General features: G+C 40.7%; 1 protein-coding gene across 1 annotated transcript in view; it reads left to right on the plus strand.

The window, feature by feature from the left end:
- The first annotated feature begins 2,496 nt into the window (after nt 1-2,496).
- tfap2d (transcription factor AP-2 delta (activating enhancer binding protein 2 delta)) overlaps nt 2,497-27,842 on the plus strand; it is a 117,868-nt gene continuing 92,522 nt past the window's right edge. The window contains exons 1-3 of the mRNA XM_085997490.1: nt 2,497-3,080; nt 5,987-6,047; nt 25,494-25,659. Coding sequence (XP_085853616.1) covers nt 2,544-3,080; nt 5,987-6,047; nt 25,494-25,659 — 764 coding nt within the window. The 5' untranslated portion in view covers nt 2,497-2,543. The remainder of the gene's footprint in view (nt 3,081-5,986; nt 6,048-25,493; nt 25,660-27,842) is intronic.

Here is a 27,842-nt window from a genome sequence, read left to right on the forward strand (position 1 = left end):
ATATTTAGTCTGAAATCATAAACTGTAGAACTATACGTGTAACAGTAATGATATGCATTTATATAAAATGCACTGAATATTATATTCAATGGAAGCATGCATATTTACAAAACAACAATGTACACATCGTAAACTAATAAGGAGATAATAATGAAACTGCTCCTTTCTATGTCAGAATCCTTCTTCCTTTATTTTGGTTTTTTTCTTGTCTAAGTGGAGAAGATTATAAATACATTCAACAGAGCTAATGAAATGTTGAAGGAGAAGAAACTGACCTTTTTCCACGCCTGGGTAATCACACTTGGACTTCACACAATGGAGGCAAATAGTAGTCGTGTGCCTTTGTCGATTTGTACAAAGGGAAAGGGGCCAGGGTGACAGCTCTGGTTAGTCTGCATGAGCAAAGACGAATGGTCTGACAGACCTCCACACCAAAAACTTGGTTTTTATTATTCCATAGAGTTCAATGTTAGATCGCCTGCTGCTCGTTAAAAAAGACATTTATCCCGTTTGTGAGTTTGGCACGGGCTCTATTTAATAACTCTCTGGAAACAGGATATGCACACAATCCTTCTGAACCGGACCCAGCCTTAGAGCAGAGTGCTTATTATTTTCAATGCACGTTTATGAAAGAAAATTAGATACTATAAAGATAATTTGCAATAATGTGAAATGCTTGACACATAAATGATTGTCGGCAGAATTTTAGAAAAATATGCTGTTTTTTTGAAGTTTAATAAAAAGTTTAATTAAAAATTAATAATCTATATTTAAAACAGGTACATGTCCCGAGCAGAAGAAGCGATTTTCAATCATCCATGTAGTGAAATATTCTAATATAGAGATTGTAAAATGTATCTCCCTCATGCGGTAGTTACTGAAACAGTAGGTTGTTTAATAACCGCGTCATCATTGGTGAGTGTCTCGATCCGTTTAATTACTCTGTTCACACACAGTAATAAGAAATGACACGTTTTCACTTTACTGTAATATAATTTGATATATTCAAATCGAATAAGTCCCTGTAAGTTGGGCCAAACCTTCTTAAATGTGCATGATACAGCACTTAATAAAACCACACAGCTATTCTAACCACCACAAGCATGATTTCATTATTAGTATTATTAGTGGCAGTATTAAATATATCTAAAATAGGAAATTTGAATTATAATTGTAGGACTTGTTAAAGATTTAAAAATGCAGATAAATGTGCACTGAAAATATCCATGTTAGTAAGAACGAGCAAAAGGTATGGTAAGCATTAGTGATAATATATCTTGTCTACTTTCATGTTAGAAAACCAATTAAAGTCAAGGAAGTTAAATATATGTAATAATCCCGAGGTTCCTCCTTGTAAAATGTTTTATTTTAAAAACCGTTTATTACATGTTCTAAAATTAATAAACACGGGTGGACTATTTTTCTTTGATTCAACACAACCTATCAAGTTATTCTTAATAATAAAAAAATCGAAACTATTTGGTACTGAAATAGTTCCAGATATCCTCGATAATCGGTCACATTTATCCGCATCCCTAACATAACAGGGCGTTTTTCCCCCTAAAATCGCAATTGCTTAAATATTACAGACCACCTTATAGCGTGATACAGATTTAATAGTGTCAGGTTTTTAAAAAAATCTTGGGTGAACTCTCTACTTACTTTAAGCAGGTATGCCACAGATCCGACAAATATATCACTCCTTCCCTGATGTCTTCGAAAATTGCAATACAGGTTTATAAGATTAGGCATCATAAATCCACCGTTACCGGAGAGAAAACAGGAAAAAGCACGAAAAACTCCCCAATACAATTAACAACTTAGAGCAAGCTCGGCTGTGATGAGGAGAAGATACAATATTTATTCCGCGTCTCCTGGGATGGAGCGCTTCTGTCTATTGTCTTCCCAGTTCAATGCTGATGCTTAATTTTCAAAACTTATATATTACCAAGGGACCTACGCCATCAGTTAAGAAAAAAAAACCCGACAAGTACAAAATGTGATACAGGGAGCTGCTTTTGTGCAGAGGAAACGTTATTTCGCCCGGAATAGACGGATTCTTCCGGGGTGTAGAGAGAGAATATAATTTTGGGGGGGGGAAATCGAGTGTTTTTTTTTACTTGCTCGCATTAGAACCTCTTTTTGGATCGAAAATGTCAGCAACGTTCCCGGGTCTCGTCCATGATCCCGAGGTATTTTTATTCTGATGATGAGTGTTATTATATTTCTAAAGCTGCTGTAGTCAATTAAAAGTTACTTTTCATGGCTTTAAGAACGAAATTTATTCGTTATGACATCTGTCGCGAGAATGGCATTCGTTATATTGCAACAGTTGCCATAATGAAAAAAATGTTATCCCTAAAAAGATGGAAAGTTAAGTAGCCAGATTTAGATAAACCGCCGTGTATTGTTTGAAGGGATTTGTGTATTTTCCATTGGTGATGGATAGATTGAAGACGTTTGCGGTTGTGTTTTCTCGAAGGCTTTAGTGTTTGAGCGCTGGAGTGGATTGATTGTACTTTTGTACCTGCGAGGTATAAGAAATGACAAGCCAGATTTGTTTTCTATTTTCTTTTTCTCAGATACGTCATGATGGATCAAACAGCTATCGTCTGATGCAGCTGGGATGTCTGGAATCAGTGGCAAATTCTACAGTCGCCTATTCATCCACATCCCCTTTAACCTACTCCGCGAATGGAACCGATTTTGCCTCACCTTATTTCTCCACAAACCACCAGTACACCCCTCTGCACCACCAGTCCTTCCACTACGAGTTCCAGCACAGCCACCCTGCAGTCAACCCAGATGCCTATTCCTTGAATAGCCTCCACCATACCCAACAATACTACCAACAGATCCACCATGGAGAACCTACAGACTTTATCAACCTTCACAATGCCCGGACTCTCAAGTCCTCTTGCCTGGATGAGCAGAGGCGAGAGCTGAGCTGTTTGGAAGCCTACCGCCGGCATGACCTGTCTCTTATGAGCCATGGGTCCCAATATGGCATGCACCCAGACCAGAGACTTCTACCAGGTCCAAATCTAGGGCTACCACCTCCAGGATCTGATGACATGCAGGTAAACTTAATATTAATAATAAAAATTAGAGGTTTCAAAATTCAAAGTGTCCAATAAGAAAGTATGGATTCCTTTTTCTGCCTTACATAAATTTACGGTTTCAATGTTCAAATCTCGTCGATTTAAAACCAATGTTATTTAACCTCCCCCCCCCCCCCCCCCCCGCTCCAATTAAAATAGATAAATGAATGAGCCAGTGATCTTTGTCTGCGCTCAGTAGTTTAGAAAGGAGCAGAGCAAACCAAGGTTACGGCAATCAAACTGAAGTAACACACATCCAACAGCAATGAGCGGGTCTAACAGTGCAATGCAAGGCGATATATCATTATTGCTGATACATTTCTTGTATCACTGTCCGAGCCTTGAAAAAAAGATAATGCCGTGACTTAAAAAAGTTATTTTCTAATACCACATAAGCAGCTGTGATTTCTCTGACATTGAAGGGCCGCCCGTTATTTGCCGCCAATTGACTTCCAATTGTGGATAGCGCAAACAGAATAGAAATAAATAAGAATCGAAATGTGACGAATATTATTTTTAACATCAGCTGCTCCGAAGTTCCTTAAAAGCACAAGAGTGAAGTGGAGCTGTTCTAGGGCCATAAAATGTATCTTTTGCTAGCGTATCTTGTATTTTACATATTACCCACAAATAAAATAAGCTAGCTGTCCTATGTACATTCGTTAATGTATACCTTGCCTTCCACCATCTCGGAGAAACTTTTCGAATCTACTAGTACAAATTGGAATAAAATAGTTTAAAGGCAAGAAAATCACATTTTATTATTAAAATGGTCGAGGGGAGTAAAATTAAACGTACCCCAGCGTGATTACAAAATAAAGGTGGAATGTAGGAACGGTTTTTGGAGAAATATTTATTTTATGAAACAATTAAATCAATTTATTTGTTTAAAATTCTTACAATATTGCAGAGCCCATATTTTTGGCATTAATTTATTTTTAAAATTACCGAACACCAGAACCAAGCAACTAGTTATAATTTTCTCTTTTTAAATTGTGTTTCTAATTGGCAACATTAGGAAATTATACTCACGTTAAATTCTGTTTTTTTTCTGTTTCCTGCTTCCAAGACTAGTGCTCCTCTCTTTTAAAAAAAATCAGTTCTTAAGTAAAAATAGGACTTTGACAAACGCTGCCTGATATCTCGCCCGCCGCAGTGCTGTGTGCATTTCCCTCTAAGACGCGGTATATTTCAGCACACTCTATAATTAAAAAATAAACCTTATCTCTTGGATCAGGAAGGAAATTAAGACGATTAGAGTACGTAAAACGTGACTTTCTCCCTTGCTTAAGCAAGGGCAACACATTAAATAGCAGAATATCAGATCGAGAACAGAGTTATGGCCTCATTAGAGAGAAATTCTCAAATTGGGTCTTGGAAAAATCTTAATTTAATCCAACACATTCTGCTCAACTAAAACCCCTTTATGTTTTTCTTTCCTCTGCTGAGCACGTCTGGTGCTGATTTTTATACTTGTACATTTTTTGTTCTTTTCCTTCTCACAAAGCGTGTTTTTTTTTTAAAGAACGGATTAGGGAATTTGCAAGCCAGAAACAATAAGAAAATGCAATGCGCGGGAGCACCGTAGTTTATCCAATTTTCGACTTTATGTCACCCATCTATTTACTTATGCAACGTCATCTGACCAGACTAGTTATTTCCTTTTTTCCTCTCCATAAAACGGCTGTGTGTAAAACAAAAAAAGACCGAATGAAAGATTCAATGAAACCCAGATTACATGTGTCTGTTACCGGACTAAGTTTTGGTCCCGAGTAAAATCTGTGTGTAAACTTCATTCCGCTCCTGTATTTCTATTGCTGTTGGAAAAACAGCAAACGTTCGTACCCAATTTTTATGTTTTGCTTCCTAGTCAATCTGTGCTAAACTCAGATAGACTGGAGACTGCTTAAACAGCTGAACAGATGCAAACGGTCTTTAAGCAGTAGATACATCTTTGAGCTCCCTAAAAAGATTTGTTATGCCAAACAAAAGAAACTGTCACACCTTTTCCCCGTCACGAGTTTAATTTATGCTTGATGTCGGAGTTTTTTTATATTGATTTTATAATCACTTTAACCCCAGAACATAAGAGAAAGGGCTGTGAGTTTCTAAAGGTTTACAAGAGCGCGTCAATAGGACGAAAAAAAGGAGAGAGAAAAGGGAGAAAGGCAAATTCGAGTGGTCTTTAGTATGCGACACCTCTCTCCGAATTCTTTTCAAACTTCTCCATGGATTAGACAGGCCAAAGAGCTTTATTTTTGTGTCGAGAAAATGGAAATTTGTGCGTAAACAAAATAAATATTTATCATTAATATATAAATAGTAATGGGAAAAGTAATTCCAGCGAAAACAGTGTTGTTAAAATCAGTTCAAGGTTCCGTGGATTTATAAATTTAGCTGTGATCTGACTGTTAACGTCGCTGAACTAATTGTATGTTTGGTGCGGAGAGGAGTATTTTAATAAATTAAAATGCTTCATTAGGCTTAACGATTCGACTATGTATTGTATGTATACTTTACCGGAAAGGCGGCCTGAGAAGAAATAAATGCTGAAATGCAAATCAAATGCATATTTGCTTGCACGTTTTACATAAATATATTTTACCAGGAAACCATCGCAGTTAATGAGATTCAATGTAGATACTTCAATATTCACGTTAATGCCAAATACATATGTTATATATGTGGATGCAAGAGATTAAATTGAAAAAGGTAGATTTCTTTTGTTGCAAATATATGAAAAAATATATAGATAAGATTAGTAGAAGCCGTTCCTGGAGGGCAAAATGAGTGTATACCAAAATAAGCATGTTCCTGTTATGAAATGATAGAATGTAAATTTTTATTGCAGCTTCCTGATCTCGCATTTGTGTTTTGATTTACAGAACTCAGTAGAGGCACAATGTGGATTAGTTTTAAACGGTCAAGGCGGAGTAATACGGAGAGGTAAGTCATTTATCTCATTATTTCTTTGGTGCGGGACACGATAGGGAAATCATAAAATATTTTTTTCAGAAGTGAAACCGACCTTCGCAGGAAGACTGACGGTGATGACTAGTATCAACCATTGAGTGTATTGAGCACCGATAGCCTCTGAGTACTGTAACAAGCAGTAGAGAGAATAGCAAAGCACTTACTCGAATACAGGGTGGGATCTTAATAAATTATAGTGTGTGTGCGGATAGCTGAGACTCTCGGAAACAGGAACCAGTAATGTTATAAAGCTAAAAATTGATCAGGCATAGTTTGAGTAACAACTGGAAAGTATTAAACAATTGAGAAGCGGCCCTTTTATTGTCTGCACACGCATATGTTTTGCTTTCAATTTAACTCGGCTGATATTGAATACTGTGTAACCCAGTTGGGAACATCAATGTTTCCTGGCATGTGGTACTAATACATTTCTTCAAGAAAATAATTGGAATTGTGAAAAAGCACATGCCCCTACTTAAAGAAGAGACTCAAACATACAGGTCAGTGTGAGAGCAAACGGTCTAAAATACAGTTGGCTGCTGCTGTACAAAAATATTAACAATTGGCTTTTAAGAACACACGGTGTGTGAAGCCGCTCACTTTCTGTCACCGTAAGGCACCAGCAAATGATATCATACATACATCAATTATCAAAAAATAAAGGTCTTTGGAATAAATTACAGGTACTGGAACACAAGTCAGAATTATGACCCAGTGATCTTTCCCGTTACTGAGCACCTCCTATAAAGGAGCCAATCTCCCCATTGTCACTCTACGCTGGACACCTTTCAAAGCTGAACCGCAAACACTGCAGACATTAGTGTTCTACATTTCCGACGTTTCGGTGGTTGGGGTGGGGGCTGTTTAGTTAAAAAAAAGTTAAGGCAAATTAATAGGAATGCAAATTAAGATGTAATTTGTTTATTCTTTTATACAGGGATATTTAACCATTCGAGAACTGCAAGGCTTTTCATTTATCATTATTCCACTATTTAAAAAATCTACTCTAGATCATAACAATTACGGATTTTCCAAAATTGTATATTGCATATATGTTACCCTTCGACGGGTGAAAATATCGAGCTTGTGTTTCTTCGAGGCGTGTTAGAAAAAAGCTTTGCAATCCCCAAGTATTTTAAAAAAAGACAGCTACAATACTTAGAAATGTCATGAAATCTGCCTCCAGGTCTGTAGACTAACACTACCCGTGTAAATTGCAATTTCAATTTAGTATTGAGCCTCTCCATATAAAAGTTTAAAGATTTGCTGGTAATGAGAGGTTTATAACACGTTGGCCAGAGACGGGCTCTTGGTGTTGCTTTTGTCAACACATTTAAATCAAAAATGGTTTCTTGTTTTCAAAATCGTCCATTGATGTTGGTATAACAACATGTTTAAATGAATAATATTTATTTGAAAATGCATTATACCGCTGTAATATGAAATATTACGACCGTAAGAATATTTTAAAAATTACAATGGATAATGGTTATTATTAATAGTCCTACTAATAATAACGAGTACTTCGTTTTGTAGTCTTTCGGCACATTGACTTTCATTGCAATGAACATTTTTACAATGTATTTAATCAGGACTGTTGACTGGTTTTCTTGTGTTTTGCGGCTGGGATGCCTAATGACTAGCCTATTCGTGATATGTTTAAATTTAATGCCATTATTCTCAAGTCGAGCATGTTATTTGAAGTGTTGTGACCCGATGGATTGTTGTCTGGAGGTGTCCAGTTAGTCAGGTACCAGAGAAATATGGCCAAAAACAAATTGATGTCCCCTGGGAAGCGATGGTGCTGAAACCAGCTCCCTTCGCTTTAATCCTCACCAACCTTAGCCCCCTTTCAACCCACAATGCATTTCCCGGTGAGAATGATAAAATAAAAATAGTTAATTTTCCGTATTTTTTATTGGAAATTCTGGAATCATCTAATTTCCAGTGTACCACAAAATCGTATCAGTCGGCTTTGAGTTTTTGCTAATTTTGCTTTGAGTTCCCAACCACAACATGTGAATTCAAATCGCCGATCAATTCTAAGCGTCCCTATCTTAACTGGTGTGCTTGTTAACGTCGTGCCTATCTTAGTTGAGGCATTCGATATACTATTTAGAATAGGCGCCACGTATCTTGGATTTATATCATTTTAATATTTTCTTGAGGACTGCGATAATCTTATCCAGAAAGTTGTTAGTCAACATTTTCTTTTGGTGCAGCCTTAGTAGTTTTGCTTCAGCCTTAGTAGTTTTGCTTGTTATCAAGTACCCTGACTAATCTTTTTGCTTTCTTTCTTTGGGCTATTGGACTATCGTATCTGACAATAAATAAGTAATCCTTCCTTAAAGGCTGGCAGGCCTGGGTGATATTTATCCTGAATTCCTAAAACCTGCTCCAAGGGGGAGGGAGAATTCTAATGATCTTACACATCAATGCCAAAAACCGTTGAGACCCTTTGGAGTTGCCCTTCTGAGATTGGGGAATAGGATTCTGTTTGAAGCACCCATATACTTGGTGCTCCAGAGCACAGTTGGTGTTCAACCCACAAAAGGCATATCCTTCTGAGACCAAAAATTGCACAGGTGTCTTGCTGATATCAGTGGCTCCCAAGATTCCCCTTTGGATCCTGGTGACAGACATATCTAATGTGTTGGAAGTCCACTCTGTAATCAAAAAGAAGCAGGTTGGATTTTGTTCTCACGAGGAATGCATGGGGCAAGCTGTGTCCTTATGCAGGATCGTGAAAGAATTCACATTCAGGGAAAATCCACTTACATTGCTTTCATCAATGTTTGAAAGGAATTTGACCTAGTGCCTCATGCTACTCCCATGAAGAGTTATGGGAGTACATGATCAAATCTTGGATTTTATTTAGGATATTTACTCCTGCTCCAAGATCCACATAAAGGTCGGTGGGAGACTCGCTGACTCTATGTCTCCCAAAAGTGGAACGAGGGACTGTTGTTCACTGTTACCTATCCAATTTGTTGCCTGTCAGAGGTGCAGTCTTTTAGATGAGACCTTTAACCGAGGCCCCATCTGCCCTCTCAGGTGGACATTAAAGGTCCCATGGCACTATTCAAAGAAGAGCAGGGGATTGGTCCATGGTGTCGTGGCCAATATTTATCCCTCAACCAATATCATTAAAACAGATTTTCTAGTCATTATCTTATTGTTGTTTGTGGGACCATGCTGTGTGCAAATTGGCTGTCATGTTTCCTACATTACAACAGTGATTACACTTAAAAAGTACTTCATTTGCTGTAAAGAGCTTTGGGATGTCCTGAGGCCATGAAAGGCACTATATAAATGCAAGTTATTTTCTTTTAATCAACGATATAATTGATAGCATCATAAGTCACGGTGTTGAAGTGTTTGTCCCAGGTACTTCGGAAAGAATGGTTGTGCTTCTTGCCAGGCATTTCTGTACGAATTATAAAGGGTATTACCCCAATTACTGGCATAACAAATGAAGTAACCAATGAGATATGGTTTTGGGTGTCTTATAAATCTTGTTAAATTATTTTAGCTGTGTGGCTCATGAGGGAATCTTGAAGGTATTGATTGAAAAAATACAAGAGGATCTGTTCCAATTTTTGACTCATATTTGTACCTGGGGCTTGTAGTGGATGCCAACTTTAGCTTAGACACAGTTATTTGGGACTATGCTGAGAAGGGTGAAGCGTATTCTAATCTTTCTCATCTCTTATCAATGATAGCGAAGTTCAAATGCAGGCTAAGCTTGTGCTCTAAGACATGTGTCCAAATGATTCTCCTTCATGTTTCATAGTTGCTGGGCGTGCAAAAAGTCCATGCATGAAGTTCACGTCTAAACTATGATGTGGATTTATGGCAAAAAAGGAGAAACAGTCCCATGGACAGAGGGATCCAGCCTAAACTAAAGCAATACTCCTACACAAATGTGGGGATTTCTAAGACTTGACACTTGCTTACCTCAACTGAAATTATCTGAGCTTAAATTAAATATGGTGTTTCCCTATAGGGCGTGAGTGCACCTTGCATATGGAAATAATATGTGGGAAAATCATTACCATGCTTAGGAGTCTCCAACCAATGAGGAATCTAAAAGTGTGGGCTTCTCAATAATTTGGATTGAAGACCATTTGAGATAGCGATGGGTAGGTATCAGACATCCAGCTGACTATAACAAAGCTATTGCTTGTGCCATATTCCCAATGAATATAGAATAGAATAGGAAATACAATCCTCGAATTATTACATTAAGAGGAACAGAAACCGTTTCCTCAAGATACCGTCTTGCTTCTGTTCACTTTCTTTCGGCCACCTGTCCCCAGTTATTAGATATAGACTTAGTACACATTGGTTCAAAAAGTATCCTTTTCCTGTCCTGGAGTAGATTTCTTAGGTTAATTTTAATTGAAGAAATGTCGAATTGATATTACTTCAGGCTTGTTTTATTTGAGTTGTTACTTTTCCGCAGTGTAATTTTGAAAATAAACTTTTACACTTATTCCAAATCTATATTTTAAAAGTAAAGACTTGGTATTATTGTGGTATTGCACTGATGCTGAAATCCCTCTGCTATCACTTTCAGTTAATGGTGTGCAGTGTTTAGCCCGAAGCTCCACTCTCCCAACCATCAGAACCAATAATCTTTACATTGCATAGTGCCCCAGTATCGATAGCTTCTCTTGCCTGGGGCATCTGCTTTGATATGTTAATATTTCTGAGTACCAAATTCAGCAGAGATCATATTAATGTTGTTCATACGAACTAGTGCTTCACTTAGATGAATATTCAGATCTCCTGTTTTCAAAAGAAAACCATCTCCTATTTACTGAAGTCGCATCCTTTCTGATCACCCTTGGTATTAACAATTCATCTCGACTTTCTAAAACCCGAACTGATCAGGCTTAATTTTGGATCTTTAATTAAGAAAGGTGCATTTGGTTTAAATTTCAGAAATGAAACTCGGCAGCAGGTGCATATCGAAGGTATATTGCTATTGTGAAGCCATAAGGGATGTTAGGTGGTCTGTACTCTAATATTTTTGCTGTAAGGGGAACAAAGTGACATTTGGTCCGTGTCGTTTTTTGAAATCTTGATGGCAAACTCCTAAAAAAAGCTCTTGATTCGCCTTGTGATCATTCAGGCTTGCTGCCCCAGGCAAATTCAGAAGCTTAAACACTACTATAGCCCCTGGGCCATGCAAAAAGGACCAGACTGCTGGCAATAGCACTTTTCGATTGCTCTTGGCAACATAAAATACAAACTACTTTGAATCAAAACATTTTTGGAATTAATATGAGTTGAACCCCGCTTGCTGCACCACACTTTAAGAGAGTCTAGTTTGTGAAATCATTCCAAGCATGGATTTTACGCCTAGTCATGGAATGATGCTAGATCAAATCTAATTTCAAACTCTTTCCGTTTATAATCCAACAACACTTGTTAAGCACGAAGCATTTTATTTTCCTTTTTAGTTCAGTTTTTTTGTTCTCTTTAAAGGAGGGTCCCATATCTGGTTTGATTTACAACGTACACTTTAATTTTACCAACAAGCGTTCACCAATATTTCATATTGTACGCCCAAAACAGCAATGTGCAAAATATATTTCCATTAAAAAAAACGGAATATAGTTTTCAGCAAGCAGTTTTATTGTTATATTGCAATGTGTAGTTGCATTCTACAAACCACTCCAGATTAATGAATGTGAATTCGCCTCATCTCCAAGTGTCGCATGATGTGTGTCGCCTTCCTAATATTTACCAATTCGACGTGCAGCTCATGGAGTTGCCCCTCGTATTCAATAGTTCGAGTATCTAACAAATAAGGAAAGGATGACTATAATTTAAAGATCTGATTTGGAGATTCTTAAGTATGGTCATGCGTTTCCATATGCTGACAAATTCCACTGGATGTAAAAAAAAATCTTTGGCTTATTTCCTATTCCTATTGAATACAACAGAATAAGAAACACACTATTCCAATTATTAAATCAGGATGAAACTCAAACCATTTTCTCAAAATATATGTATACATCCGGACCTATATATAGCCAATGGTTGAATACCCATGCCTTACGGATAACACCTGGAAGATTTGTTCATACTAATGTTAATTAGTATTTGTACAGAAGTTTTGTTTTCTTCATTCATTTTTCATTCAACAAAGTTTGTAAGTGTATGCATAGGATCCAGATGTACCTACAATTGCCTTTTTAAGAAGCAAAATAAAATACACTTTTCATTGAAAATGAAACAAAATAGCACCTATGTGAGCTTTTGCAATAAGTTAACTGGATTCCAGATTTACAAAGGCAGCACACTATAGTTTGATGTGTGTGTGTGAGCGAGAGAGCACTGCCAAAATGAGGGAAATGTTAGGTGTGATATTTGTGATCAATAGGAGTGACAACATTGCAAATCCATTTGAAGAAAAAGAGCCATATTTATTTTAGAAATTATATACAGGTACATTAAAATATGTCACAAATTTAAATAAAGTGATTGTCATTCTTAATAAGTCATACCTGACAGGTCAGTTGTGTGTGTGCGCGTGTGTGCATACACATTCATGTATGTGTGTAGAATATGAGGAACAATACCAATGCAGACCTTTAATCTCTAAATAAGTTAATTACATTCAATAGAAAATATGTTGGAGGAAGACTTTTCTGGTAACTACAATGTATTCATAAATGCTTTCAAAAAGAATATTACCATGTTGCTAAACATACTGACCAGGGAAATTCTTCTCCCAAAGAGATTTGAACTACTGGGTAGATCATCTAGTTTTAATAAACGTCAGAATTTATATTGCAGACTAGAATTAGTTAATAGAAATTAAATATCAATTCAATTTTCTATACTTTAAAGTTGAAAATAAAAATGAATGTATTAAAAATGTAAAATAAAGTGTTTGCTGCCATCTTAGCTTTGTATTTCAGAATTCTTTATTTGCATGGGAATGGTTTTACTAAAGCGTCTAATTCCATCTTTTTCAAACAACAAATTCCCTCCCAGATTAACTGGGCTGTTTCAACATTGCATAAATATGAAGCTCTTAAGTCAGCCTTACTAATATAACTTAGTACATCTAATATGTTCCATGCACCATAGTTAGGTATTTATAAATGTTGCAAATTAATTTATAGAAATAAAATCATTGTCCATTTTTTATTGACATATTCTCTGTAAACAAAAAGGAATATTTGTTTAATACATGGACAGGGCAAGATTTCTTTGGTCGCTGTCTATTAACAATATCAAAATCACACTGCGAAGATACCTCTGATTGCTATCTCAGGTGAAATCATAAATATTGTCTTCTAGATGCTATTATAATTTTGCTAGAAATAACTGACAGTAATTTTGCTTTTATGTTGATGATGTCACTAGTAAATAATAATCAGAGGAAGTTTCCCCTCCGCTTTTAATACAATCAGTTTTTAAAACCATTGCGGCTTTATGATGTGATTGCTATGTAATGCTAAGGTGTCAGGGTCCATTAAGGAGCCCAAGTGGGGTTCTGCGGTTGTGTACTTTGGATTTTATTTTGCATTTTTTGTTGCAATTGCTGTCACATACAGGGATAGCTTATATTGTTTAACGGGCACAGATTAATTTCCTATACATTTTAATTAAAAAACACACTGCTTTAGAGAAGAATGAGAAAGAGGATGAAGCTTTCTATGTAATAAAGCAACACTGCAACCTGTGTAGTTTGGCAGATGTACAAAAATTGGAGTTTCAGTTAACGGAAAGATTTTCTCTGTTGAATGCTGGTTTGATTTTTCAGAAGCAGGAGAGATGATGCAGCATAATATTGCTCCAAAATGCAATATTTTTGGGGTGGAATGGTGCAGTTGGTTAGCACAATGTCTTATATCTAAACTCTGGGTTCAACTCCAGCCAAGGCCAAAGTCAGGAGGCACAAAATTCTCCTCTGTCGCCATTATAGGTCATGTCTAAAATTAATTTTGGCATTCTCAATACAGTTCCTAGTTGGTGTCAAACTGCAGCACAAAATTGACTCTCTCATTCAGAGAGGTCACAAGGATGGCAAGTGTGCGAAATAGAAATATCACATTGGCGCAGTCGGAGACATTCTTCTGTGATTGTGACAAAGGCATGTTGTTGCAGCAAAGTAGAGGGAGCTTTCCTCAATATCTAAACAGTGATATTTCTGTCCTGAGAGTGCTGCACTTCTGACACTAGATGCCTGAAATGGGAAAGTGTTTGATTTCTTCATGTTATTATCCTTCACCTTGATGAACACAACAAATCACAAAATATGGGGAAAAAAAGTGTATGCCCTATCAGAGTAGTCGAATGCAGGTTCCTGTCTGTATTTTTCTATTTTTCCAATTTCAATTATGTCATCATGGGGAATTGTTGTGCAAAGATTAGGGCCTCCATATTAACCCCCCTACCAAGACGGGCAGGAGAGGGCCAAGGGGGCTATTGTTCAAGTGCAATTGGAAGCTTGATTTAAATTTAACAGTTGCTGCACGGGTTTTCCAGGGGTCGGGAAACCCAGCAGTGAAAGGCAGACGGGAGCTGTTGGCTCCATAAGCACTCCTTGTGGGCCAGAAGGATCAGGAGTGCTCCCGGCGTCCTCTCAACGAAGCCTTCGGCCTCCCCTCTGCCAATTGCGGCATCTCTACCCTGCCATGATCGCGGAACTCCTCCTTTTCAACCCCAATGCCTCTCTCTCCATGCTGCAATCACGGCTGACCACCACCCCCCCCACCCTCAAAGCACCGAATGCCAACCTTCCCCCATCCCTATTGCCGGGAACCGCCTCCAAGTGTCCCCGACTGCGGCCTCCTACCGCTGGTATTCCCGTGTGGCCATTGGCCAGGCTGTCAGTTTGGCTGGCTGCCAAACGTGAATCAGAAGAAATAAGTGATAACAATTTCAGCAGGACCTCTGCGTCCCTGGGTTCTTCGGCCATTTTGAACCTCCCCCACACTCTCTGCCTCCCCATGAATATCAGAGTGTAAATGTCTCCTTACAGAGAGGAAGAGAGTACCAGTAGCACACCAGGGGAATTTCACATATCTCCTACTTGCTGGTTATAGAATATTATTAGTAGCAGAGTATCTGTCCTTACAGCTAGAGATGGTGTGTGGGCACATGTGGGCAATCAGGGAAAAAAGGAAATGTTTTCATAACCCCTACAATTGGTATTCAATAGAGTCAATCCTAACTGGACTCTGTGGGCCAATTTTACTTACTTCAATAGCCACTGCAAGCGTGATGATAGGTTAAAGATATTAATTCCTGCATGCTTGTACATAGGTTATTAACAGTCTTGTTGCTTAATGAGAAAGTTTCAATAAAGGGAATAGCTGTCACAGAGGTGAGTCCATTAAAGGAGGTAACTTTAGAGGCAAACATTGCCTGCCATTTTGTAATCCTGCATACTTAAATCTTAAAAAAATGTTTGCACAATATTTCAATTTACTGGGGTCCTGCATGGAATTTTGTATATTCATTTCAGCAGATAAACAGTGGAGCAGAGGCACTGGATTATGTCAGCCAAAAGATCCCCCTGGAATGCACTCACATCCTAACATTGATGTCAGTGTCACTTGTCTATTTTCAGAACAGCTGCAAGCAGTAATTTTTAATCCATATAAAAGCAGATCAGTCACGCTGACACGAATATTACAAAGTGTACACACTCTGAGAGGGATTCCTTATGGTAATACCTTATGGTTCTGCCGAAGGGTCATAGGCCTGAAACGTTAAGCCTACCTTCCTCTCTCCGCAGTTGTTGCCTAACTTATTGACTGTTTGCGGCATTTTCTGGTTTTATTTCAAATTGCCAGCATCTGCAGTATTTTGCTTTTTGTGTCTGTAATTTATGTCTCCTTTACTTTTTATTTGAAGAATTTACATCTCCAGCGCACTGTGGAAATCCTTACAATGTGAAGTACCTAGACTTCCAAAAGTATTTGCATAAAGTTCCACGCGAAAGATGATTAACCTGAAAGTTGTGTGGGGATTTATGGTAAATTTTGGGAGTGGAGAAGAATTTGGCCGAAGGCTGGGAAACAACAGGTACTTGTTAAATGAGATATGTTGGGGTGGAGAGAAGTGCTGAATGGGGTGCCTTAGGGATAGATATTGGACCACGCTGTTTCTAATTTACATCAATGACGTGGATTCAGAAACTCAGGGCTGGATTTTGTGGGGGGTCAGCTGGCGGGTCGGGTGGTAAAGTGTTTTTTTTCCCCAATGTGCCGGGACCTCGCTGTGAACCCACCGCCATGTGCCTTTCCCCGTTGTCAGGTCTGTCAGCGCTGTGCAGACCCGACACGCAGCGGTGGGTTCACATTGGGGGACCCAATTCAGGTACTTAGTGGCTTGTTTAGAGCCACTTGTGAATGAATTTCAGCTCACCTTTTGCATTCTGTGGACCACATGTATCAAGCTGAGGTGAGAGTTCAGTGGCCATTGAATCAGCTGTTGAGTTGACAGCTTCAAATGTACAGTAAAAGCTCCCACCTTACAGAGATATCTTCCCTCAGCCACAAAGTCTTCCTCTCTGCATTTCCACAACAAATTCACCATGCTGCAAGTCATTACACAAGTCTCCATCCAGTCTGGCCTCATTACCTCTCTCACCATTGACAGATTGCTTCTGTCATCTCTACTTCACCTACCACCTATTCCAACAGCATGGATGCCCTTTATACTCTCTCACTTTGGTCCTCAGAATCCTACCACGATCAGCCCCAACACCAGCAGCACCAGGCACACCAGCAGCACCAATAACAACACCAACCTTCTCCGCAATCACCTGATACTGCACAGGTCATCAGCAGCTGACCACATTGCTGCCCAGGAGGCCAGGGATGGCCTCACCATGGCCAGATTTACTTCACTTGATGCTGTACACCTTGGCTGCCACATGGTGCGCTAGGTTGGCACCACCCCACACCAACACCATAAAGCATCCCTACAATGCCCAAGCCATTCCTTTCATACTCATCACCATTGCAGGGGGTACCGTTATGTCTCATCGTTGACTGTAACTCACTAAGCCACTTCCAAAGGTGCACACAAATCTGTCCAAGAATGCAAAGGGTTGAAAATAAAGGTTTCAATGTGTGACACCACATTAACAGAAAACTTTACATGAACGTTGCATAAAACACCCAAGCGCCTACCCTTGTGTGTTGTTAATTGGTGTGATTGGACTAGGATGAGGGTGAGTGTGAGGGGTGACTAGTGAGATGGGGAAGTGATAATGTAGATAGAGAGGGGTGGGTGGAGGTGCAAGGTAAGTTGGTGTGAGTAAGGATGTGCAGGAGTAGGGTAGGGAAGGCAGAGTGATGGGGATGTGATGAGAGGCACAGCAGGATGAAGTTGAGTGTGGCTTTGTACTAACATTTTGTGATCTAATGTGATCATTGAAACTTTTGCAGCACTGCACCCAGGTCCTCCTGACCATATCCCTGCATGTGCCCTCCTCTGCAATGTACAACCAGCCTGTTCATCTCCAGGGGAGGTCTCTTCTGCCTATGGGAAGGGAAGAAGACCTCCCTGCGTGCTCTGACTCCCTCCATAAGCATATGGACGGAGTCATGGGAGAGCCTGGGTGCAGCGGTGCACCTCTTTGCAGTGCTTGTCAGTGTTTGCAGCATCTCAATGCTGTCGAACACTGACAGCACAAATGTCAATATAAAGTGACGCATCATCAAATGACATCACCAGACCTGCTTCCTGTAATTGGCTGGCAAACGTGCTGGGTGGGCTTAACAAACCTAATCAAGGGAAATTCATTTCAGAGGCCGGGATGGAAACAGCAGCGAGGTCGGGACCCACCACTGACATCACCTGCCAAGGAGTCACCGAGGTCAGCAAAATTGCGGCCTCAATGAAAGTTTGTCAAATTTACAGGTTACATCAAACTAAGGACAGTGGAGAAGTTACAAATTGAATTGGACAAATTACCTCAGTGGCCAGAACAATAACAGAGAAAGGGGGAAAAATTCGGTAGGTTTGTGCCTCCTGTTAGCGCCTGCAGAGGGTGGTGATGAGGCGCTGATGCAGTAGCACTGGGGCGAGGCAAATCCAGCGCCACACGGCAAATCCAACCCCTGCCACCACCCCCCCGTTGCGCCGCCGGTACGAGGTACCGCCAGGGACTTCAACGCCAGGCAGATCATGACATGAATGAGCGTGCACCGCTCACCAGGCATCTGATCTGCAAAATTCATTGTCGTCACTCGCCTTTGCGCCTTGACCTGACAGCGTCAGGGAGAGCAGCCGCACAGCTGATGGAAACCGGCTCCAGCGACATTATTTAAAGGCATCAGCCTTAGTCACTCGCAGCTGTCAGGGCAGGTTAGTTTCAGTGGCGCCTTGTCAGTTTCAGCCCATGGAACAGTTTGTATGAGTAATTTCAAGCTTCTTTTTTATCAGCAGTCTTCTGGCAAGTGCAAAGTGGCAACATTTATTGTTCAAAGATTCAAACTGCTACACTTGGCAACATTAATGGGGGCTGTACTGGCATGCCACCTCGTCCTCCAGGATCTATGGTGGAGGGAGCGTAGGCAGCCAGAAATAGAGGAACATGTGTGCAGAGGGATGAGGAGGGACATCAGGGCTCTCACCAGGAGGTCTTACCCTCTCCTACCTTCAATTAAGCGAGGAGCAGTGTATTAGATGGCTCCGCATCACCAAGGTGGTGGTCACAGAACACTGCCACCTCCTCCAAACAGACCTCCAGCCTCACACCAGGATGACTTAAACCCCAGATATCTTTTGCTCACATATGCCCATCATACCATCCCTGTGTCATGCCATATCACAGGGTGCAAAGGTAAAATGAGAAAGACCAGAAAATATTGCAAACTCCATTAATAAATTTATGCATAAACATATGACACATATCACATTCATTCTAATAACTAATGACCCTTGTGCCTGCCATAGTTGAATAGCTGTCATTGTGTGCAAGGCATGAAATGTGGGTGTGAGTGTTGATAGGTAGAGATTGTTGGTGGGTGGGCGCTGGGGGTGTGTTGCTTTGGGCAATGTGTGAAGCTTGTGGTATGTAGCATTTGTTGAAGCATTCACTCACCTTGACCACCCGACTGAGGTGGATCTGCCATGAGCACACCTGCTTCCATCCTCCGGCTCCTTCTCCTTGTGCTTCTCCTTGCTGAGGCAGCTCCACAGCCAGCAATGCTGAGAATGAGGTGATGCAGTATCAATGAACCTCCCCTTTAAGTACTGGGAAAAGGCTGTGGCAATGATGAGTTGAGATTAGACTGCACCCGATATTGGCCCACCCTTTGAGTGTAATGCCGCTGAGCTAGGCCTTTAAGACTTGATTTAGCGACTCAATCATTTCCTTGAGCAGTGAGACTGAATTTTGCATGCAGTCTAAAGTATTAGCACCTGGCGCTAATTCTCAAACATTTCTAAAGGTACCGCCCATTCCTGGGCTCTATCGAATTTCTAGCCCAAAGTTTAATGCAGGCAAATGCAAAATACTGCACATAGAAAGAAGAAAATGTGCTGTGTGAATGTTATTGAGATGGCTAACGATGGAGTTGCAAGAAACCATGGAATTTTTGTAGACTCAGCACTCAACATGTTCAACCACTGCCATGCAGTAATCAGCAAACAACTAGAATGTTGAACTATATCACTAGAACTGTACACTAATCAAAAAATACTTAAACTGTAGTACTCTGTCCATTTTGATCACTGAGAAATGGGAGACTATGGGGGTGATTTTGCCAATGGGGGTGTGTTGGAGGCGGGACTGCTGCTTGTTGGGTTTTAGCCCCACCTCCATCGATTTGTGGCCAACCCATGCTATTTTCTCTTGATTGACCTTGTTGAGCCCGCCCAGCAGGCTTAGCAGACCAATTAAGGGGAAGCTGGTTACAGAGAACGTCAGCGTATGACGTTTCATCTGTAAACATTTTTGACAGATGAATTGTCATCGTTTGACATCTCTGTGAAGCTGTCAAACACTGACATTCTCTGTTGTTTGATGAGTTCTTGTATTCAAGACTCATCAAACCTATCTGCTGAGCAGAAATCAGATGGCTGTTACATCGATGAATGCAGCAGCCATCTGTCATCTCTGCCGGTGAGATGCCGGAGTCTCTGGTTCCCCAACTGTTGAAGCCTGCAAGAAGAAACAAAGGTAAGTAAAAGTTTTCTATCACTTTTCACTCACCTCACATAATTACCCCTCCACACTTGCCCCCAACACTCACCTTCACAGCGCACTTTTGCACCTCTCCGACCCCCGCAGACCCATTGCTCGCCTCGGTGACCCTGGCAGTGTTTCCCGAAGTTGGGAAGCTCGCGCCACTGCTGGAAAAATGAGGATAATCCTCTTAACTGCCTGTTAACTACCTGTTAACAGGCAGTTAAGTGGCTGTAATCCCATTCCCGCCTTCAGGAGATGGGACCCGGCACGGGTCGGCTACCCACCTCCTGGGAAGGTGGCACGGAGGTGGGTTGGGGGAGGGATGCGCACCCGCCCCCAGATTCTGCCATTTTCCCAGCAGTCCCGCCTTCAAAGCCGCCTCCCCAGGGCTGGCAAGATCCCCCCAATGGTCCAGAATTTGCTGCAAAAATCACGGTGAGCTCAGGGCGCACTTCATTATTAACGCGTAAAAACCCCAGTAATTTGTTGGTGAGGAAGAGATACGCTGTCAGTTGCAAACCGCCTCAAATTGCTGGGTAATTTGCGCTGCTCTGCCATTAGCCTTGCAAGAACTGGAGCTCGCCGTCAACCTACCCACGAGTGTTAAGAAATTGCTGCACTTGTGCGCCTGAAAACAAATTAAACTCACTGCAGAAATTTAGGGCTGCTATTTCACCACATGAGGACCCTGCTAATGGAGTAATTTATGTTTCCCATGGCTTTCCACTTTGAAACCAGTTATAATTAATAATAATTGTCCTGCACATGCCATATAAAGCACACAACCAGAATGCAAGTTAAACTGGGAAAATTAAAAAAGGAAGTAAATCTTTCACAGAGAAAAATAAACGCATTATAAAATACAACTAAATGATAGAACTGAAAGGAAACAAAGAGTGCACAAATTGGAAAGTGCTTTACTGGATGCGAATGCCACTGATTGAGAATACACGGGCTAGCAACTGGCTGGCAAAGCAAGAAATGTTTCGACCAGCAGAGAGGAATCTGATTTGTTGTGAATTGCTATAAAATATATAGGGTAGCATAGTGGTTATGTTACTGGACTAGTAATCCAGGCCTGGACTAATGATCCGGAGACATGGGTTGGAATTTTCCTTACCTGGGTGGGTCTGGTGCCTGTAAAGTACCTACAATGATTTCAATTGGGTCCCCCACTGCTGCAGGTTGGATCGACGCCATGCTGACAGATGTGCCTGTGGAAAAGGCACGTGGGAGCGAGTTGACAGCGGATTCCCGACCCCTGGTAAAAAAAACAACAACTTTCCCACCCAACCTGCCACCGATCACGCCTGCTACCACCACAGAAAATACACCTCTTGAGTTCAAATCCCATCACGGCAGCTGTGAATTTAAATTTAGTTAATTAAATACATTTGGAATTTTAAAAAGCTAGTATCAGTAATGGTGACCAAGAAACTGTCATAAAAATCCATCTGGTTCACTAATGTCTTTTAGGGAAGGAAATCTGCCGTCCTTATCCGGTCTTGCCTATATGTGACTCCAGACCCACAGCAATGTGGTTGTCTCTTAATTGCCCCCTGAAATGGTGGCTTACCACTACCTTCTCAAGGGCAATTAATGCTGGCCTTGCCAGTGATGGTCACATCCCGTGAATGAATAAAATAAAATACTGCTTTCGTCTCTAGGCTAACCATTCAAATCGTTAAATTGCATTGGTTAAGGAGATAGACTATTGGTCCCGTCGTTCACCAAAGTTCTAGATGACTGGTGACCTCACCCCGCCGTTATCAATTCGCACTTTCAGCAATTTGCAGCACAAAATTAATTAGAGCTGAAGGGTGAGGAAAAAATTAAACTTAGTGTGCTTACCATGAGATGCCCTGCTCCAGCAAATTCTGGGCCATTCAAATGCAGGAAACAATATTTAAGGATCCATGAAACTGATCCCTGCCACAAAGCTGATCCCTAGTGTTAGAGATCTGAGTTATGGGGAAAGATTGGGGCAATTTAGGCTTTCCCCTTTGAAAAGAGGAGACTGGGAGGTGATCTTAATGAGGTATGTAACATGTTAAACTAAATGGAAAAGATAAGCCTAGAAAATTGTTTTAAACTAAATTGCAAGGATAGGATAAGAGGGCACAGATTCAAGGCGAATTTAGGGCTCTCAGGAAGAGTTTCTTCATACAAAGAATGATCAACACATGTAATGGACTTTTAGATATAGTGTAGAAAAATACCCTGGAATTATTTAAGAAATGGCTTGATGCCACAGTCAGAGGGGGTGGGGGGCGGTTGGGGGGATGTGGGAGAGAACAGTAGGAACTTACTGGATGGAGGAACTAGATGGATCGAATAGCTTTCCTCATCTGTATTTATCTTGAGGACTTGTGACAAATAAATGAGACTACTTGGGCATCTAATTGAGACAGTGAAATTTCTATTTTGATGAAAAACAGAAAAATGCCTCTTCTCCATAATCAACGGGCTCCTAACAGAATCACAGGAATATATGGAGATAATTTTAAATTTTTTCACCCAGTGATAAAAGTTAAATTACCCTCTATGATTTTTAAATGTAGAATTTTTGAAAATATGATTTTGTTAACAGGTTATTAATTTTGGAGAAATGCGAGTATTCTCCGCTCTCATTAAAAGAGGAGTTCCAATTTGTCTGCAAATAATTAAGCTAAGCTCATGGGACTCTTCTCGGGCAAGAAGTTATCATTTATTGTATTTGCCTGGAACTAGTCTCAGGGTAAGTGCTTATAATTCACTGTACTTACCCGTACAACTACTTTCCTGCATAAGAGGCTTCCATTGTGTTGCTATTTTCTGCAATACTATAATATTTGGAAAGTGCCCCATTTTACTAATATTACACATTTATTTGACTCCTAGTGGTATCTTTGCTGGTCATTGCCTACAGCCTTTCAGAATGTGTTAACTTTTATGCAGCTCTCATTTAAAAAAATATAAACCATGGTTTTAAAAATGTCAGTCCTTTTATTTTATATTGATATATAAATGCTTTTACTAATGTGTCATTAGAAAAGCTCTAATATGGTAGATTTGTAACACAGACTGTCGTCTAAAATTTATTGTTGGCAAGACTACTTGACAAAAACTGAGTGCATTCCTATAAAATTCCTTTGTTCAATGTCTTAACACAGGCATTAACCCACTTAGTTAATGCAAGTGTGTAAAGAGTTCATATGTTAATATTGCCAACAGTAATTTCTAGCCTTATAGCCTGGTAAAATGGCTAAGAACAATAATATTTTCTTACAATAATTGGATACTAATGAACACATTCAAAATATATTCCCGTAATTTCACCTTAATTTTTAATGAATGTTTTAGCTTCTCAGAAACCAGCATTACTAATTATGCAGTTGCTAGTTGTTCAATAAATCTGGAATTGTATATTACCAGCATTTATACTTTATTCTTCTAAATATATAAATCACAGTTTCAATTATCTCAAGCATAATTTAAAATTTTTTAGATCTATGCCCAAGATAGTTCTAATTAACCAAATTATGCAAAACAAGTTACATTTTATAACACACGACTGATCTGATGCTTCCAGTGACCCGCCCCATTCTCAGGGAGAATGGGCCAGAGATTGCATTACGCTCATGATGCATAAAGTTACATAGAGAAAGCAGCTTCTGCTGAAACTCCACACCTCCATCTGGTGGCACAATCTTTTAATGGGCTATAGTGTGTGCCCATAGTGTGATTAAGTGGATAATGGCAACAGATTCAGACTGCTCACCATCACAATCATGAGAAGCTCCTGTTACCTGCTTCCCTACCAGCAAGGGCTCGAACCCATGCTTGTCAGTTTTCTAATGACTAACTAGTGACTATCCTCCTTCGAGGGAGATAAGTTTGAGGTTGAGGTGGTGCCAAGGTGCCATTCCTGGTGATAAAAGTGTTTAACCAAGTTGATAATCTGTGGGTGATTGGGCTATCTGATGCCTGAGCCAGGTAGACCCTTAATAATCCAGGACATTATTGATAATTAATCAGCCAGACTGGCTCACTAATAGGACCTGGAGGGGTAGAACTGTTCCTAAAACTGGGGTTTATTCCTATTCGGCTCCAGAAAACCCTGCAAGCCAAAGTCTTAACCGATATGGTGGTCCTGGCTGAATAAGCAGCAGGATGTTTACCAGTGCCCTGTGCTGGTACATTGCTCAGTTTTAGCTGATTAAACTCTAGTAGTACCTCATTCAAATGACCATTATTCATGTTTGACCCTAGACAATGAGTGCCCACCGGCTATTCAACCATGGGAAACATCACAACCAACCCATATACTGTCTTCACCTGAAGTTCACATATCTTCACTTCCAACAGAGGTTGCTGGAAAGCAATCAGGATCAGCAGCCCTGGACCATTTTCTAACCCAGGGGTGCTGAAGGCAATTGTTGCACCCATACCATTGCCCTTATTGATATCAGCTAAATCAGCAAAGACTAGCAAAATAATCTGGGACTGTCCTAGTGAGCTATTGGGAGAGCTCAAGTGTAAATGTATTTAATAAAGTGTTGGGGATTGTTCAGAAATGAGGGTGCTGCCTCAAAATGAGAATAAATTAGATGGTCTGCTAGCCAATTATAACACTCTTGCTGCGACATTGGCCCAAATCAACAAACTAATCACAGACTGGGGTAAGAAGCTGAGGCATTCTGTTCTGTATGGTTGAGTACCATAACGCATGGTGCAAATACCCATTGGGAGACTTGGGTGGATATGTTTTGGTTTACTTACTTTTGAGCACTGCAGGGAGATAGTAGTGAAATAGAAGTTTTTTTGTCAGAACCACCAATGGGAAATCACTATCATTTGCCAACACAGAAATCAAGTCCAGTGTCTGTAGTTGCCTAGTAACAGATTTGGTGCAACTTAAAAAGGACTGCACATTACTACTCCTGCAAATGAAGCTTCACAGCTCATCTTGCAGTTTGAGACTCCTGTTTTGTTATTTAATCTTGATTGGCCACCAATGACTTAATAACTTACAGTTATCCTGTATGTGATTGTATCTGCATCATCAGCACAATTTAAAAGAAAACACATTGCCCAACTCTAGGGTAATAACTCAATTTTCAGCTTCCAGTTCCTGTACAATGTTATTTTGCTGAAATATTTTAAGGTAAAATGTGTTTTTGTGCACATACTTCTAGCCACTGCGTGTTTCAGAAAGAATCACAATCTGATTCATATTTCATAATCTATTGATTTATTTTCAGGTAGCACCTGTGTTGTAAATCCTACGGACCTCTTTTGTTCTGTTCCTGGACGTCTATCACTACTCAGCTCCACTTCCAAATATAAAGTGACCATTGCAGAAGTGAAAAGGCGCCTGTCACCACCAGAGTGTCTCAATGCTTCTCTTTTAGGAGGAATCTTACGAAGGTAAATCTTAATACCAAACCACGATGTACATCAAGCTCATCACAAGGGAAATCCTACAACACACATGCACTGAACGGGCTTGTTGAGCTAAATAGCCTTTTCTCATCCCAAGCTTTCTTGTATTCAAGAGATTAAGATGTTTATTGAGAGACACTGTAAAGTGTACAGCTAAAACCCGAGGAACATTTTACTGTCTTAGGGACTAAGCAGTAAACTAGCTTGAATGCTGCCCACATCGATGATATAGATGTTTCCTCTGTCTAATGGCTGTGAAAGACTTAAGTGAAATGTGGTTGGGTAGTCTCAACCCAATTTCTAGTGGGTGACAATTCACAGCACAATGCTGCCTTAAATCTGACACATGTCATTAAATTGTCAATCTCTCTCAGAAAGATCACAAAATAGCTGGGATTGAAAATGAAAATTCAGTAGGGAGCATTCTTCGGAGGTTGAGATTATTGAGACATTATATTGTGATCTTGCTAAATCTGTTTAACATTGTAAGTATCTTAGGTATTCAGAATAGTTAACCACATCCTGCAGATGAATGGTCATAACTTGGTCCTCCTTCAATTCCTCTTGTTCTTGACCATTCATTATATTCAGAATTTCCCTTAGACAATTTCTAACTGCCTTTACGGATTGATCTAAAATCAGACAAATCTATTAACTAGACTATTAACTAGGGAGGTTCTGGTAAAACAGTGGCTGCATCATTTATCAGACCCCGTCGCATTCTGATATGGTGCAAGGGGGAGGGATTCAAATTCCTGGGATATTGGAACTGGTTCTGGGGGAGGTGGGACCAGTACAAACTGGACAGTTTGCACCTGGGCAGGACCGGGACCGATGTCCTAGGGGGAGTGTTTGCTAGTGCTGTTGGGGAGGGTTTAAACTAAAATGGCAGGGGGTTGGGAACCTGTGCACGGAGACAGAGGAAAGGGAAGCAAGGATAGAAACAAAAGACAGGAAAGAGGAAAGCAAAAGTGGAAGGCAGAGAAATCAAGGGTGTAAATCAAACAGGGCCACAGTAAATAATAATACTAAAAGGACTAAGAGTGTTAAAAAATGAAGCCTGAAGGCTTTGGGGGAGAAATTCAGTTGGTTGCGCCACCCGTTAGCGCCTTAAGAGGGCGATAAGTGGGGCGCAAACCAGCTAGCGCCCGGGCGCAGTGATACCTGCGCCTCTCGCGAAATTGAGCGGACATTTAGCAGCGCGCTAAACCGCAATGCCCACTTAGCTGCGCACGCAGATCCTGACATCATTTCAGAGTGCAACGCCCTTGGGGCGCCCCGGACCGGAAATTCAGTGGCGTCCCCCTCCTTTCCGCCTGTCGCTCACAACGACAGGTTGACTGGAACGGTTCCCAGTCGCTGTGGGGCTGGGGGGAGCTATTTAAAGGGGGCTCTTCCTGGCTTCTTTCTGGTAGCCATTTTTGGACCACTCCTTCTGAGAGAGAGAGAGAGATTTGCAGAGAGACAAAGGGAGAGAGATTTCTGCATTGAGTCAGCGCTTGCTGAGGTACTTTTGGTTCCTGACCAGAACTTTGTAGTTGCTTTGCTTTTTCACCAGCATAACTTTGAGTGGCCACATACTATGGGGGCTGCAATGGATGGGAACGTCGGGCTTCTCCATTACATTGAGAGGGCACAGAGACGCAGAGACAGTGTGGCAATCATGGCCAGATGGAGGAGGGCCAACAGGCGTCGGCACACGAGACCTTACGCTCCCAGGGTTTTCCGCCAACAGTTCTCATACATCAATATGTCTGAGGAGCAGTGTTTTTGGAGGCTGCGATTCAGCAAGGAGGTGGTCACTGAGCTCTGCCACCTGCTTCAGCCAGATCTGCAGCCTCAACTGAGGAGCAGGACGTCTCTGTCGGTGGCAGTGAAGGTAACAGTGGCTCTCAACTTCTATGCCACCGGCTCCTTTCAATCCGCTACTGGGGACATTGCCAATATCTCCCAGTTCACAGTGCATTGCTGCATCCATCAAGTCACGAATGCCCTCTTTAAAAGAAGACGACAGTACATCTCCTTCCCCATGACCCCGGACAAGCAGCAAGAGCATGCAATGGGCTTTGCAAGAATAGTGGGCTTCCCCATGGTGCAGGGCGCCATTGACTGCACGCATGTGGCTTTGCGGGCGCCGCAAGAGAATGCCGAGGATTTCCGCAACCGAA

Source organism: Somniosus microcephalus, chromosome 9, assembly GCF_052327205.1.
Source record: "Somniosus microcephalus isolate GS21.2 chromosome 9, FLI_Smic_1.0, whole genome shotgun sequence".
NCBI lineage: Eukaryota > Metazoa > Chordata > Chondrichthyes > Squaliformes > Somniosidae > Somniosus > Somniosus microcephalus.